The 15,715-nt window shown below is 33.0% G+C and overlaps 1 protein-coding gene across 5 annotated transcripts in view; it reads right to left on the reverse strand.

The window, feature by feature from the left end:
* Nucleotides 1-15,715, reverse strand: part of MAP3K7 (mitogen-activated protein kinase kinase kinase 7) — a 64,853-nt gene that overhangs the window by 5,120 nt on the left and 44,018 nt on the right. For all 5 annotated transcript variants that reach the window (XM_081296674.1, XM_081296670.1, XM_081296671.1 and 2 more), the window contains 2 exons: nucleotides 13,759-13,823; nucleotides 2,800-2,905 (listed from right to left, as the gene is read on the reverse strand). In XM_081296674.1, the coding sequence (XP_081152800.1) occupies nucleotides 2,800-2,905; nucleotides 13,759-13,823 (171 nt within the window). The remainder of the gene's footprint in view (nucleotides 1-2,799; nucleotides 2,906-13,758; nucleotides 13,824-15,715) is intronic.

Below are 15,715 nucleotides of genomic sequence, written 5' to 3' on the forward strand. Positions count from 1 at the left end.
TTAAGGCTCTTATTCTAAAATCATAATATAAATGTTTTCAAAAAGTGCTAAACAAGAAAACACTTTGTTATTTCTCTCACCGACTTTCTCCGCACTCCCAACAGTAGTTTCAATTATGCTCCCACTCAAATGCTGCATTGTATAAAACTAAAACTGACTAAAATGATATATCCCTGACTTAATAGGAAAAATTGTCTTGAAAAAGCATCCCGAATATTTAATATTTGAATGTTGTGAATATTTAGTATTTCCACTCCTGTTATTCTTATTTAAAACATTGATACCTTATATATATCCTATTTTATCAGATTTCTGTGTCTGATATAATTTTAGAATTAACATTTCTCAGTATAGTGGGTATGGGAAAAAGTTCAAGCATTGTTTTTCAAATGACTAAAGCTGTTCCATGTAAGGTTCTTAATTGAATTTCACCTTTTTTCTAAATCCAAGAAGGATTTCACTTTCTCATTTATATCTAAATTGAAATTGAGCTTCTAGTTTCTAATACCAATAATTGGTAACGAGATTACTCTATGAAAGCAAATGGCAAGGTTATTCCAGTTTATTATTTTAATGTTTCAACAGTTAATCAAATTTACCTCCTTTTCTCAGTGTCAAGATTCACACTGGTTTGATTAAATTGGGCAAAATCTCTTTTCTGGTTCCTCCTGCGCAATACTTATTACTACTCATTATTTAAGTATGCAGTCTCTGACTGGAATGCTGCCTTCTCCTTTTTGCTTTAGGATTGAAGAGTACAAAAAAATAATGGACTCTGCCAGGACTCACATTTAATTGATTTCACTCAACTGTTAAAATGCTTAGCTTATACTATTAATTTTAGTAGTTTTATATAGCATGATGAATTTACTGTTAATGTGTATCATGACTTTAGTCATGATTACAAGGAAAGGCCACATCTTAAATGTCTATCTTTGCAAAGTACTAAGCACAGAAGAAATTCTTTAGTGAGTTTCTCTTTCTGCAGCTCCCTCTACTCGGTCCTTGGTATGTATTTCTTTAGACCTATTATATTATAAATAGGAACTGAAAAGCACTCATTATCTGCTGATTATTAAATTATTATGTTTTTTGAAAACATACAGAAACTTCTGGTACTTGTGGCACTTATAGGTACTGGAAAAGAAAAAAAGAGAGACAGGGAAATACAGTTATGAGAGCTACTGAAAAGAACATGCCACATTGTTGATTTATGTCTATTCAGATCAGTGTAGGCTGAAATTTGGAAGCTCTGCCCAGCCGAGAGACAGACCTGGGCACAGCTAGAATGTCAGAGAAAGTACTCCTGTGGTTCAGGAACCAAAAACTGCTAATATTACCTGAATGTTAATGATAAAATCTGACAGGAACATTTCCCTGTCTACCACTTGGGGGCAAAAACAGGACTATGATAAATTCTAACTGAGTAGCGGTGAGCTGTGCTAGGAATGAAATTTAGGAGTTTTATTCACACTATATTTAAACTTACTAAAACTAGAGGATACACCCCTTGCTAAACATAGTCTTATCTTACATAACACAGAGAAAAGCCACTCGATTACTTTTTAAATTAAATTATAAACTTGACTAAACCATGCCAAATAGCTATAAATACCTGTCATATTTTAGTTTGTGAAGACAGAAAGCTGACTGTTAAATTTTAATTATAATTGCCACTATTAATAACAACATAGTTGATCTTATGTGAAATCCCAAATGGTTTAATTTTCTAAGGTCTAAGAGATCATCTTACCCTCTCTGACTTATAAATAAAAATTTTCATTTAAGTATATTTGCTGAGTCTTTAGTTAGGTATTCTCCTAATGTTAGGGCAAAAGTTAATTCTACTATAGCACATAATTTCTTGCTTGCCCCAAATGAAACTATTCCATCCCTATACCTTCAGAATACTAAAATACTGATATTGTGGCAAGTTAGTTCTCCATATTGGTGAGTTTTAATAAGTCACTCTCTTTTTTTAATCAGGAATAAAACCTGGAGTGCATAACCACTGAGCCACATCCCCAGACCTTTTTATATTTTACTTTGAAACAGGGTCTCTTTCCAAATTGCTTAGGATCTCACTAAAGTTGCTGACGCTGTCTTTGAACTTGTGGTCTTCCTGCCTCAGCCTTCTGAGTCTCTGGGATTACAGGCATGTGCCACCATGTGCCCAGCTTAACTCTGAATTGGTTTTTTTTTGTGTGTGTGTGTGTATGTGTTACTGGGGATTGAATTCAGGGCCTTGTGCACTCGAGGCAAGCACTCTACCAACAGAGCTATATCCCCAGCACCTTTAAATTAAATTTTAAAGGTCCAAGTAACTGAATGAAGTCTCCCCATCAGGCAAATAATCAGGATTTTTTTTCCACTAAGTGTTATATCCTTAAAACAAAAGACTGAGATGAAGATAATGGATGGATATTTTAACCATTCTATGAATTTTAGTTATGTCAAAATTAATGACTTTACTACTATCATCTAGTTGGATGGATCACATTAGGAAAACCATAGACTGAAGTATCAAGCATACAATATGCTTCCTAACTAGAAAAAACTAAAACAACTATCTTCAAAATATGTGTTTAGTATCTAGGAGAAAACAATGCAGAGGTCAAGACAGTCTTTGTCACAGAATTTAAAGATATTTTAAAATTTATTGGTAAATAGTCATTTTATTAATATGAACATCTAAACTGCCAAATAATGCTTGTGTTTGTAAAAATTAATAACAGTACTAAATGAATGTAAGTAAGATGAATTCAATTTCTTATTATAATGTGGAACTAGACTGGTCACCTGTGGAATCATCAGGGGTCCATGGATGACTTCGAGTTGGCTTTTCTGAGGTTGGTCCTGAGGTAGTGATCATTCTGACACTAGGACTGGATGACCTACTGCTCACCTGTAGGAAATAGTGACAGAAAAAACAAAATGTGATTTTTCATTAAAAAAACAATGTCAAAGCTAGGTGCACTGGCACATGGCTATAATCCCAAGCAGGAGTGTTGCAAGTTTCAGGCCCACCTGGGCAACTTGGTAGAATCTTGTCTCAATAAATAAATAAAATTAACAAAGGACTGGAGATGTACTTTAGTGGTAAGAGCACCCCTGGTTCCATCCCCAGTACTGAAAAACAATAAAATAAAATAAACAATCAAAAAAAAGAGCAGCAAGAGACTATTTCCTTTAAAAGGCAAAAAAACAGGTCCTAAAACACCTAAAAAATTAAACTAGGGGCTGGGGATGTAACTTAGTGGTAGAGGGCTTGCCTAGTAGAGTTCGATCCTAATCACTGCCCTCACCAAATCAAACAAAACCCCTAAAGACATTATATATACATGTGTGTATGTGTGTGTGTGTGTGTGTGTGTGTATAAATTTATATGTACTCATGCATACATATTACCCCTTTGAAACCAATGAGCTTCAAGAATGTAAGAGAAACACTCAAGACTGAAGCAAGCAAGACCAAGAGAGCAGGAAAGGTAAATGGGCCTGAAACTTGGGTATCGTACAACACCAATGGCCTAGAGGTTTTGTGTTGACTGCCTGTTGCACCAGAAAATTAAACCTTAGCCTTTTGTAGGATGGGTGAGCCTGGAGGAACCTGTGTTTAAACCTAAAACTTAGGGCAGGTGTCCTTCTCAGAGAAAGAGTAAACTAGGAAAAGACAAATCTACTGACAAAATGGTGATAGGAAATCAACCTGTCTCTGTAGTGGCTCTGTATGGGATGATGTTGGGGAGGGGGGAGAAAAATGTTTCCACTGTGTATTCATAAAAAAATTTTCCAGAATCAGTGGAAAATATAACAAATCCCAACCACAACAAATCTCAAGTATAAAAAATAAGAGAAAAGCCATATCCTGAATTTAATCAACATGGGACATATACAGGCAACTTCTAGAAAACAGACAAATAGAAGATAGACAAAACAGCCAGAGAAAAAAGACTGATTCATAGGTTGAACATTCCTAATCCAAAGACTTGAAATTAGAAGTGCTCTGAAACCCAAAACTTTTTGAATGCTGTCATAATGCCAAGAAGTAGAAAACTCCACATCTGACCTCATGTGACAGGTTACAGTCATAACATGAGTACTAAAAATATTGTATAAAACTACCTTTAGGGGCTGGGGTTGTGGCTCAGTGGTGGAACACTTGCCTAGCATGTGTGAGGCACTGGGTTCAATCCTCAGCACTACTTAAAATTAATAAATAAAACAAAGGCATGTGTCCATCTAAAACTAAAATGTAAAAACAAAAAGGCACTTTTTGGCTTAAAAAACTATTTTCAGACTATATGTATAAGGCATATATGAAACATAAAAGAATTTTGTTTGATTTGGGTTTCATTCACAAGATATTTCATTATATATAAAAAAATTCCAAAATCTTAAAAAAGGCTTAAATCTGAAACACAATTGATCCCACACATTTATAAGGAATACTTTATCTACAAAATCTCAACAGCAATAAGAGATGCCAGAAAAAAGGTGAAATATCCATAAAGTGAGAATTGAAAACTACCAGTCTAGAACTGTTTAGTCAACAACAACAACAACAACAAAAAAAAAAAAAATGTGAAGAATGAGGTCAAATAACATTTTCAGATGAACAAAAACTGATGTAATCATCCAGACTCATACCACAGGAATTCCTAAGCATGTACTTAGCAAGAAAAATTTTTCTTGGATGAAAGGGCCACAATGCAAGTAGGAATACTGATAAACAAGGGTATCAGTCCACATACTGAAAATATTAAGTGACCAGAACAGTGACTAATTAATAGAAATACCAAATAAACAATATAGTAATAAATTTATGTACAACAACAGCATAAGCAAGAAGAGAACGGATTTAAAAATCCTCATTCAGGATAAGTAAAAGAGGCAGGAAATGGGAGGAAGGAGGAGGGTTGGGGAGACACTGGGGACAGAAATTAGTCAAAATGTGTTTTTATGTAAGTATAAATATACCACAATGAAACCCACTGCTCTGTATAGCTGAGATGTACAATTTTTTAAAAAGAAGTAGTAAAATTCAACTCTCAAACCAGAAAGAAAAAGTATGAGATAAAAAATATATTTATTCAATCCAAAAGAAGGTAAGAAATGAGAAAAAGAGAAATAAGAGGAAGCACAAAACTTACCAGTAAAAGTTAACAAGTGTAAATGGGCTAAATTTTACAGTTAAGACATTGAAAAGAAAAAGGGAAACAAAAACCAAATCAGATTATCAGGATTAATTAAATGCTGTTTAACAGAGACATACCTAATTCAGAAAGAGAAAGAGAGAAAGGACAACAGAAAGTTAAAGAATGAAGAAAGATAACCAGAAAAAAACTACCCAAAATAAAGTACCTAAAATAATATTAGAATACATTTTAGGAAAAAAAATTATTAGAAAAAGAGACAAAGCAGTCAGTGGTTCAATTTGGCGTATAACAATTCAAAATTTATATGTTGTACCTATATATAGTTCAGATAAATAAAGAAAAAATATATAACCAAACTTCAAGGAGAAAGGGACCTATCTATCATCATAGTGAGAAATTTTAATATTCTTCTATATATGATACATAAAGAGACCAAAACCCCAAATACATTACAGAAGAAAACCTGAACTACATTTGTAAAACTGTTTATATTATAAGCTCCCAAGTTAGAAAAAAATGATCATATTAAACAAAATGCAATTATCTTTTGTACTGACTTCAAAACTAACTTTAAAAATCCTATATTTATTAATTTAAAAACATTTTTAACTAACTCACTGGTTAAAGAAAACAAAATGAGTACTAGAAAATATTCAAAGTAAATTTAAACATAACTAAAAACTTAATGCAGCTAAAAGAGGAACATATAGCAAAATTTTTAATTCCATATATTTATATGAAAAATCCTAGAAGCACTGACAATTTGCAAGGCGGGGATCTAACTTACAAGGTGAGATAGAGTACTGAACTGTAAGCCTCCCTAAAAGAAAAATAGTAAGCTGGGTGTGGTGGTGCATGCCTGTGATCTAGTGACTTGAGAGGTGGACTGCAAGTTCAGGGCTAGTCTCACCAACATAGTAAGGCCCTAAGGAATTCAATGAAATCCTGTCTCAAAATAAAGAATAAATAAAGGACTGGGGATGTGGTTCAGCAGTAAAGTGCCTCTGGGTTCAATACTCAGGACTGAAAAAAAAAAGTATAAAATATTTTAAAAATAGAACAAATACTGTGCCTAGTCAATTTTTACAAATTTGAAGTGAAATACACAAATCTCTAAAAAATAAACAACTTACCAAAATGACCATTCATCACAGAAAATACTAAAACCCATAGAGTTGTTATAGTAGGTGTCTATCACTGAGCTACATCTCCAGTCCTTATTTTATTTTGAGACAGTGTCTTGCTAAATTGCCCAGGTTGGCCTCCATCTTGTGATCCTCCTGCCTTAGCTCCCCTGGGAGCTGGCATGTGCCACCATGACTGGCTTGAAAAGTTTTATAGTTAAGTTCTATCAAACACTCAAGAAACAGACTTTCCCAATCTTAAAAAACTTACTATAAGAAATAGAAAAAGAAGAAGTATTTTCTGATTCATCCTGTGAAGGCAGTAAAACCTGATCACTAAATAAGGACAGTATAAAAAGAAAAAATACTAGCAAACCTTCTAGTAATACTAGAAAAAGGTGCTTAAAAAAATCCTTAGGAAATCCATTTTAGTTTTTTTTATCTTTGATAATTTCAATACATACACATGTATGTGCGTGCGCGCGCACACACACACGGACAAGAATATAATTGGTTAGTTATGAAGCCTGACAAGTGAAACTCATGAACCCACAACCAGCTTAAGAAATGGTACTTTAGCACTTCAATAACTTGCTTTCTTTATCTGTAGAGATAGGGCTGGGCTAAGAATGTGATGGCTTCTAATGTTCCACACAGTGTCAAAATTCTATGATTTTAAGTCTTGAAAAAGCACAGTGAATTAGATACTAGATAGTAAAAGAAACTTTTAAAATCATTTCAAGGATACAAATCATAAAACAATTTTGAAGAAAAACTGATAAAATTGGGTACTGTTGAAATTTCTTCAGAAATTCCCCAAAGCTTTTCTATACCATGAGAAATTTTTAACTTCATAATCAGATCGGTCATTCCAAAACCTCAGTTTCATTCATACCACTCTACATAGGTGTTTTGTATATCACAATCATCGTTCTGTTCTTCCTGATCCTGTAAGGTCCAGCTCAGATCTCTTTCAACATTATGTGGTCATTTTTGTTACTGTTCTGCTTCTCTGTGAACCAAATCAGACCCTATGTTTAAGGATGAAATGCCTAGCACTGTATCAAATGCAAACCATTCACTTACTGGTTGCTACTGGATCAATTCTGATATTCTCAAGCATTTGTGACTCTTGATCAGCAGGTATATATTATCCATCTAGATTCTCTCCCCTCTCACAAAATTTTTTCTGCCATTGTTTTCCTCCCAGCTTTTCATCCTGACTCCAAATTTATTCAAGGGTAAGTGGCCAGCACATGTATGAAACTGAACATAAAACTGCTATTTTTGTACCAGAATTTCAAAAGGTTCAGTCTAATACTTTGCATACCTGGGTTTAAATCTGTTTGGGTATTTTTGGCTGTAGAAACTTGTATATGTAACTCAACCTCTTTGAGCCTCCCTCATTTATAAAGTGTGGATGAGAAGAAGTTATAGATAAGAAATTGGCTTTGGAGACAAGAAAACCTAGAGTTTGAATTTCTGCTCTGCCAATTATAAGTAGTTCAACTTTAGATAAATTCTGTAATGTCTAAACTCAATGGAATCAAATAAGTTAAAAGTAAATGAAATCAGTATAACATATATCATCAAGTTGTAAAAATCAAATAAAATAATGTACACTAAAGATCTTGACACAAAAACAATGCTCATTAAATGTTGGATAAGCTGGCTGTAAAAACAAGATGGGCATAAGAGTAAACTTGTAGCACTTAACAATTTCTTTCCTAGTTTAAACATCAGTTCTTTTATAAAGCATATAAATGACTAAACCCTATTACAAGGACATATTTCCTTCTTTGAATTTTGGTTATGTTTATAAAAACTTCCTACATAAACTTAGGCCTGAGATGCTTTATATTACTCTAATTTTTTGAGGGGGGATAAGTGGGAGTGAGTGTTGGGGAACTCAAAGGCACTCTAGCAGTAAGCTACATCACCAGCTGTTTTCATTTATGGACAGGGTTTCATTTTCTGATTGGCCTTGACCTAGTACTCTTCCTCCCTCAGCTTCCCAAGCTGTTGGGATTATAGGTGTGTGTCACCACTCCAGACTACTCTCAAAAGTTTTTGATTCTTCAAAAGTACTTTAATTTCTTTAGAGAAAAAAAAAAAAAAATATATATATATATATATATATATATATATATATATATATATTTATATTATACTACCTGGGCTTTAGAAAGTAGTTAACTATATGCCTTGACTTCAGAAGCGTAGACTGCTTTGCTCATAATTATAATTTATATTGTAAATCCTTTATTCTTTTAAAATCTTTTGCAGTGTTGGGGATTGAACCCATGGTCTCATCTATACTCTCAGCCCTCTATTGTAAATTGAGTGTAGCGTTTCTTTAAAGTGTTGGCAGACTGGGTTCCAGTCAGTATAATTTTATGCTAAAATTTTAACATTTTTAAAAGGAAAAGTAAATGTGACTGCAACATAGGATAATCAATATTAGTTATGAGTAAACAAGACACAGTACAAGTAAGAATCAGGTCTTCAAAATATAAGAATAGATTTAGTACATGGAAAAAAGGGCCATAGAATACTTGTAATATTAAAACAAATAAGGCTATCTGGACCTAATATGAATAGGACTCCTGAAATTTAAATCTTTCTCAAGAGAATTCTTTTTTAACTTGTTTCTTTTCACCTTTTCCCAAGCTCTTGGCATTTCAGGTATTTGACACACTTGTTATACTTGTATAGATTTCTATAGCTACAAAACTAAGAAATAAAGCTAATATTCTTAGTTTAAGTTTCAAAACTTTCTTTAAAGCTATAAGAAAAGCCATATGGAGTTAAATTTATATGTATAAACGATCTAAAGTCTTTATATGTCAAGGAATGTAGATTTTAACAAATTTCTGGTTAAATTTATGTTATTGCTTGCAACCTACTGTGAAGGTTATGTAGTAGCTTTTTTTCTTTTAATCACTAGAAAAATTCTGATGGCTACATATACTCTCAAACTATTAAAACACATTTTGTTCCTCCCTTCAAGACATATGCAATTACTTTATTTTATTCTCATATAACCTGAAAAGTTTCATATATATATATATATATATATATATATATATACATATATATATATATATAAACATAATTTATTACAGGATTGGATAGGAAAGTGTTCATGAATATACAGAAATGCTACAGAGCAATTTAAGGCAGCAAAAAAACACTAAGCCAAATTTAAACTGACGGGGAAAATTACCATCAGTAGACATGAACCAGAATTGGCCTTTGACCAGAATTTTATGTTTATAAAAAGGAATTAAAAGTTATAATACTGAAAAAGAAAAAAAAAAAGCTTGGCTTTTTATTTCTTACCTAAAAGTCTGGAAAAATATTTTTATTAAGGCAAGAACTTATGCCCAATGCTACTATTTAGACTGTCCAGTTCACTAGTTTATCATAATTGCATCAGTTTGAAGTTGTAATTTTCACTGACTGAAGCCTCTCCAAGAGAAATCTCTAATATAGATCTACAATGGATAGAAATCCAAATGGGGCATGTAGGCATTCTCAAGAACAGAAAGGCTCACACAAATGTATAAAAAATAAATTTGCGCAGTCTTCTGTTCAAACTTATTATCATAACAAATATTACAGTTTAGCCTTGCTCAATGTATGATAGTTAGAACTCATCACTGAAAACTATTTAAAAAATGATGATGCAGACTATCAGAAACCAAAACTTTTAACATTTACTAAGATTACTCTAACACAAATTACATCCAGTTTTATATGAAAGATAGAATGATCAAGAACAGAGTTTTTGGGCCATGAATCAAATTTGCATTAACACCTGGTTGTAACACGTTAACAGCAGCAAGATTGAGACTTAGGTTCTAAGTTTCTCCAATCCTTAGTTTAGCTACCTGCAAATCAAGCAATAAAAAAATATCTACTCTATATAGGGTTAAGATTTAGATAATATATACTTATTATAATATATAACTCCAGTTTACAGGTGAAAAGTCATTTTATGGAGATTGATCTTAAGCCTTTTATAAGGGCTTGCCTGGTTCAAAGTTAGTGTATAACAAAGGGAAGCTATTATTACTATAGTTTTTTTCATAAGAGAATTGATCAGATAAGTTTGATGTGCCCTAAAAGCTCCCTGAGGACTGGGCTTTATTGGTATTGTCAGTGTACCCCAGCCAAAGACGACCAGAAACTGATCTGCTGTGTTAAGAGTTGGGTCTAATATTTGTTGCTGTGAAGACGACTCATCATATGGCACCATGGTGTGTGTCAGTCAGTAAGAGGGTTTTACAAAGAAACTTTTATAGAATTTAGCCTTTAGGTGAGTGATTTTGGGGAGGCTCTAAGGAAGTTGAGGTTTACTGTAGAGTGGTTGCTATCAACAGGAGTGCCAATTCTATAAGGAAGGCAGACCAGAATGAAGTAAAATAGTAAAGTAGCACTCATATTAGGTGGAAGAGGGCAATGTTTGGTATTTTGTGGGTGGCATTTAATTTTTTTGGTCTGTGTTTAGACAGCATTATAAACTGGGCTTGTTTTGTCTCATTTTACCATGGTCTCAGCATAGCCTTGTTTGATGTTGGGGTCTAGAAGATGATGTCTCATACGTAATAATATAGACAACTGTGAGAGTCGGAACAACTTCTAACAATAATGACACCTCAGTGTCAGATCAGTTCTTGGATATCTAGGGTTTCTTTTGTCTTTCTCAAAGCCTCTAGGAGGGCCATACCCATTGTAAGTGTTTAATAAATGTCCTGAATTAACTGCAAACCATGGTTAAAAGTAAGTTGTACACTGCGAGAGACAACCTTTAACACATATAACACATATGCTTACCTTGCTACCTTTAGTTAAGAAGTTTTTTTTGCTCACTATTTGTCTCACAACCAATTCCAGTTTACAGGTGAAAAGTGTAAGTCATTTTATTGAGATTGTATCAAGTCAAGAGCCAAAGTAAAAAACTTTGGTTGGTTCACTTTCTTTAATGACATGTAATGTTAACTTTTATCAGTAAATTCTTTCTCTCTGATGATGTACTAGGTAGACAAAATTCTTTTCTTCATGCTGTTTATCAATTTCCATGACCAGAAAAAAACAAAGCAAAAACTAAAACAGAAAAACCAGCTTATCACTGCTTTACCAGGAAAGAACTATACCTTCAAAGTATTAGGAATCCACATTATGAATACTTTTGTCCTTCAAATAATGAGTATTTACCAGTAATTTTTTAAAGTTCAATTTAGTGGTCATTTATCACATACTTTTCAGGGGAAAATGTTTTCATAATATATTAGGGTTACTGTTTGTCAGTTTATTCCAAAAGGGACATTAGGCATTTTAAGGTTATAATGCTTAAGTAATTTTGAAAGAGTGGATCAGTTTTAGAAACTGGCTGTATAATGGTTGCACACCAACTGTTTTAGAACAGAAGTTACAGTCATATAAAACTTTCCCTTACCCAAATCTTTTAGAATAGTCTATGACAAATCAAGCAAATGACTGTCCCACAATCAGTCTTCCTTAGTTTCTGAAAGCATCACTGTAAATTAAAGGGTTAATAATCATGATTATAAGATATAAGACTTGGTGTAAAGAGAACAGTCCTGAATTAAAGCAATGCCCTTTCTCCAGAGTCCACAGAAAAGCATGCACACTAGCAGCCACTGCTCATGTTTCTTAGAGCAGGCTTCTCATTCCTAGTCAAAGGGAGAGCACTTGGTTAGAGGTTCTCATAACTGGAATATCAATAGCAATAATAAACAGAACTTAAAAGGCCGAGCTCATCAAGCTTCTCCAGAATCAAAGCAAGTACCAGATGTCAAACTATCTGTTACTAAAACTTTTAAGTATTTGAGGGCAAGAAAAAGGGAAAATTTTAGTCAAAAGTTCCAGGGCCTCAAAAAAAAAAAAAAAATTTACTGAAAAATTTACTGTTGAATAAGAGGAATAAAGATCTAGAGTTACTAATATCATAAAACATACAGTAAAAGTGTCTGTATACTTTAAGAACATATGTGAACATGTGCATGTAGTCAATGAGTTGTATAATAAAAATATTTCCAGATAAATGAAAATCAAAGATACTTATTAAATATCTCAAATTATTTTTTGTTAAGTTAGTTAAGATGATGGCAATACAGGGCTTTCAAATTTTATTAATGAATACACAGAATCTCTAAAATTTATAGTCTTTTATAAAAATGAAATAAAGTAACTTTTCAGGATGTAAAATACTAATACAAATTATCACAAATTAAATCACATTCTTTATAATATAGAATGCTACAATTTTACATGAATAAGGACCATGATGTGATAGTTTTATTACTTCACATGCATGCTGTACTTACAAAATTTATTTCAGTATAAATGAAAACAAAACAACAACAACACATCTCATAATCAGTTCTCAATCATTTTAGAGAATGTTATATAAATTATATATGTTAGATACATTAACCTGAATAACAAAAAAACTAATGATTGATCTACTTTTATATATACCTGGTTGGTTAAGACACTATATTATTGTGAGGGGAATGGGAAAATAAACAAGGAGAGAAATGAATTACAGTAGATGGGGTAGAGAGAGAAGATGGGAGGGGAGGGGAGGGGGGATAGTAGGGGATAAGAAAGGTAGCAGAATACAACAATTACTAATAGGGCATTATGTAAAATTGTGGATGTGTAACCGACGTGATTCTGCAATCTGCATTTGGGGTAAAATTGGGGGTTCATAACCCACTTCAATCTAATGTATGAAATATGATATGTCAAGAGCTTTGTAATATTGTGAACAACCAATAAAAAAAAAAAGAAAAAAAAGACACTATATTAGTCAGTAATGGTTTAATAATAGCACTTTCTGGACTATCTACAAAGAAGCAGTGATAACAAGATTATGGGTGGTTAGAAAAACATCTAGAAATATAAATAAAAACCATGACAACTGGAATAAATGCCTTTCTGGAGTGTATCCAACTGCTTGCTAAATATTTGTCTTAAGGATATTTCACAAAAATATAAGTGCAGTGGATATGCTACATTAAAACACATGCCAATGTCCTGTGTGACCCCAGAAGAAAGGCATCTTACTGGGGAACTACTTACTCCTCTCATTGATAAAAAGGAGGTAACACTGGTGATTCACTTTAGAGTATTATGATAATGACAAATTATTAATTATACAACTGAATATTTATTTATTAAAATGTATATAAAAATCATACACATAGAGACATACTGAACAATTTACTTTCTCATGCAGTTTAAACTTACTTTCGAAAGTTATCCTTCCAGTTAAATTAACAACAGAATCTATGCTTTTTGAATATTTAAGTTCATTGTCAATGAACTTCTGAACCACAATTTTGGGTCAATTCACAAAACCACTTTTGAAGAGTATATTATAGTTAATGCTTGATTTCTGCTTATTATTTTTCAAAGACAAAGAATTTGAATGTTAAGTCTTACCTGACCAGGCTCTGTTCCAGTAACAGTCAAATCTTGGATGGATCTACGTCTTGGCTGCCCGTTGCCTTTTAAAAAATAAAAAAAGTAAAATAATGGAAGCTATTCAAATAGGTAATAAGGGTATAACTGCTATAGCAGGAAGTTTCCATCTGTTGCTCCTTGGATCTAAACAAAATGTTTATGGGGAAAAAAGAAAAGTGAGTTTATTGTGTGTGAGAGAGAGAAAGAGGGAGAGAGGGAGATAGATGGATATGTAAGGAAAGGAAGAGAAACAGCTGCAGTGTTTTAACTCAAAAGTTGCTGGCTTACAACAGAATAAGTCCTAATACAATAACCATTCCGACCACATGAATAGCTGCTGAACTCTCTTCCACCATCTTTTGTCATGTGTTTAAATAGATGTACGCCGGGGGGCTGGAGCTGATGACGGCATCTATTTCAAGGTCCTTACGTTACAGTTTTTTACAGCAAGACAGCTAGCATGTTGTAAGACACAACACAACTGACTTTAATGGGCAGCAGTACCTTGTTTCAGGGCCCAAATGGATGCTTAGGCTTAAATTTATTATACCGAGTCACACTTAATCCTATCAGTGTTTGTCAGAATCCAGTAATTTGTTATTTGTGAATATCAACTCAATTTCCTCCTGGAGATAAATTAACTTCTCATTTCACTCTCAAATATATATTGTTGAAATGTGCTGCAATATGTGTGTGTGTGTGTGTGTGTGTGTGTGTGTGTGTGTATATCTCCTGCTTTATTTAATAAAAATAAAAAAGAATGCTACAAATTTAAGTCTTTAGCAAAATGGAATGAATTGAGCAATAGTGTCACTCAGCACTTTTATCTGGGAACAGGGTTGTTTATACAGTATCTTCTAAGATGAGAAATCAGCTGTCTAAAAGGAAACACCAAAATACCATGCATAACAGCTGACACAATACTCAAAATTCTTTTGACTCTGACAGCTATATTATGTAATTTTTCAACTAGTGGGCAGTACTCATAACATGCACTCTAATAGCTGTGGCCCAATTAGCAAAAAAATTCATATTTTTATGATTCTGAGTTTAAAAAATCCTCTTAAACTAATCAACATAATTTGACAGCTTAAGCCATGTGACCTCATTATTGTTTTGCATATAAATCAAATGGACCTTACGATGGAATAAGAATGTTTAATGCAATAATATGTGTAGTGAATATAAAAACTCAAAATTTATAGCAACTTCTGAAAGTCTAAATCATTTCTTTCTTACATTTTAGACTTCTTTGCATAATATGAATTCAAATTTACTTCAAATTTCAATTTATTCACAGAAGTCCCAACCTTCCACTACAAATTAAAACAACGAACTGTGTATTTATTGAACCATGCATACTAAGATACTTTTATGAATACTTTTAACTACCCCTGTTTCCCAAGGACAAGAAGGAGTCCCATCATGATGACTAATAAGCAATTTTAGGCACATTTCATTCAACACACTCATTCTAAAATTAGCAATAGATGAGACAAGCTTGTAAAAGTGTCTGGAATTCTCTTTTCAGATCAGCAACATTTGTGAATCTGAGGAACCATCCTGCACATGTGTCTATAAACTATTACATCACCATCACTGCAATAACAACAAAAATGAACTGGAGTCTATGTGGGGGGTAGGAGGAAAAGGAGTAAAAACTTAAGGAAGCAGGGGAAAGAAGAGCAGACAGTAACAAATACCATTAAATGAGAAAATCCTTCAAACTACAGCATGAGTTAAAGCAAGCAACATCAGACGATGCATTTTAATTAGCATAAGCATGGCAGAAACCACCTGGCAAATAGTTCAGACAAAGCAAAAAAGGATTGCAATCAACAAATACTTGTTGCTCCAATATTAAGTTTAAGTCATAATTTAGAAATATGAATATAAAAATCAATCTCATAGTACTGCAAAGGAAAATCACTGCATG

This window comes from Spermophilus citellus (assembly GCF_964194105.1).
Source record: "Spermophilus citellus genome assembly, chromosome: 5".
NCBI lineage: Eukaryota > Metazoa > Chordata > Mammalia > Rodentia > Sciuridae > Spermophilus > Spermophilus citellus.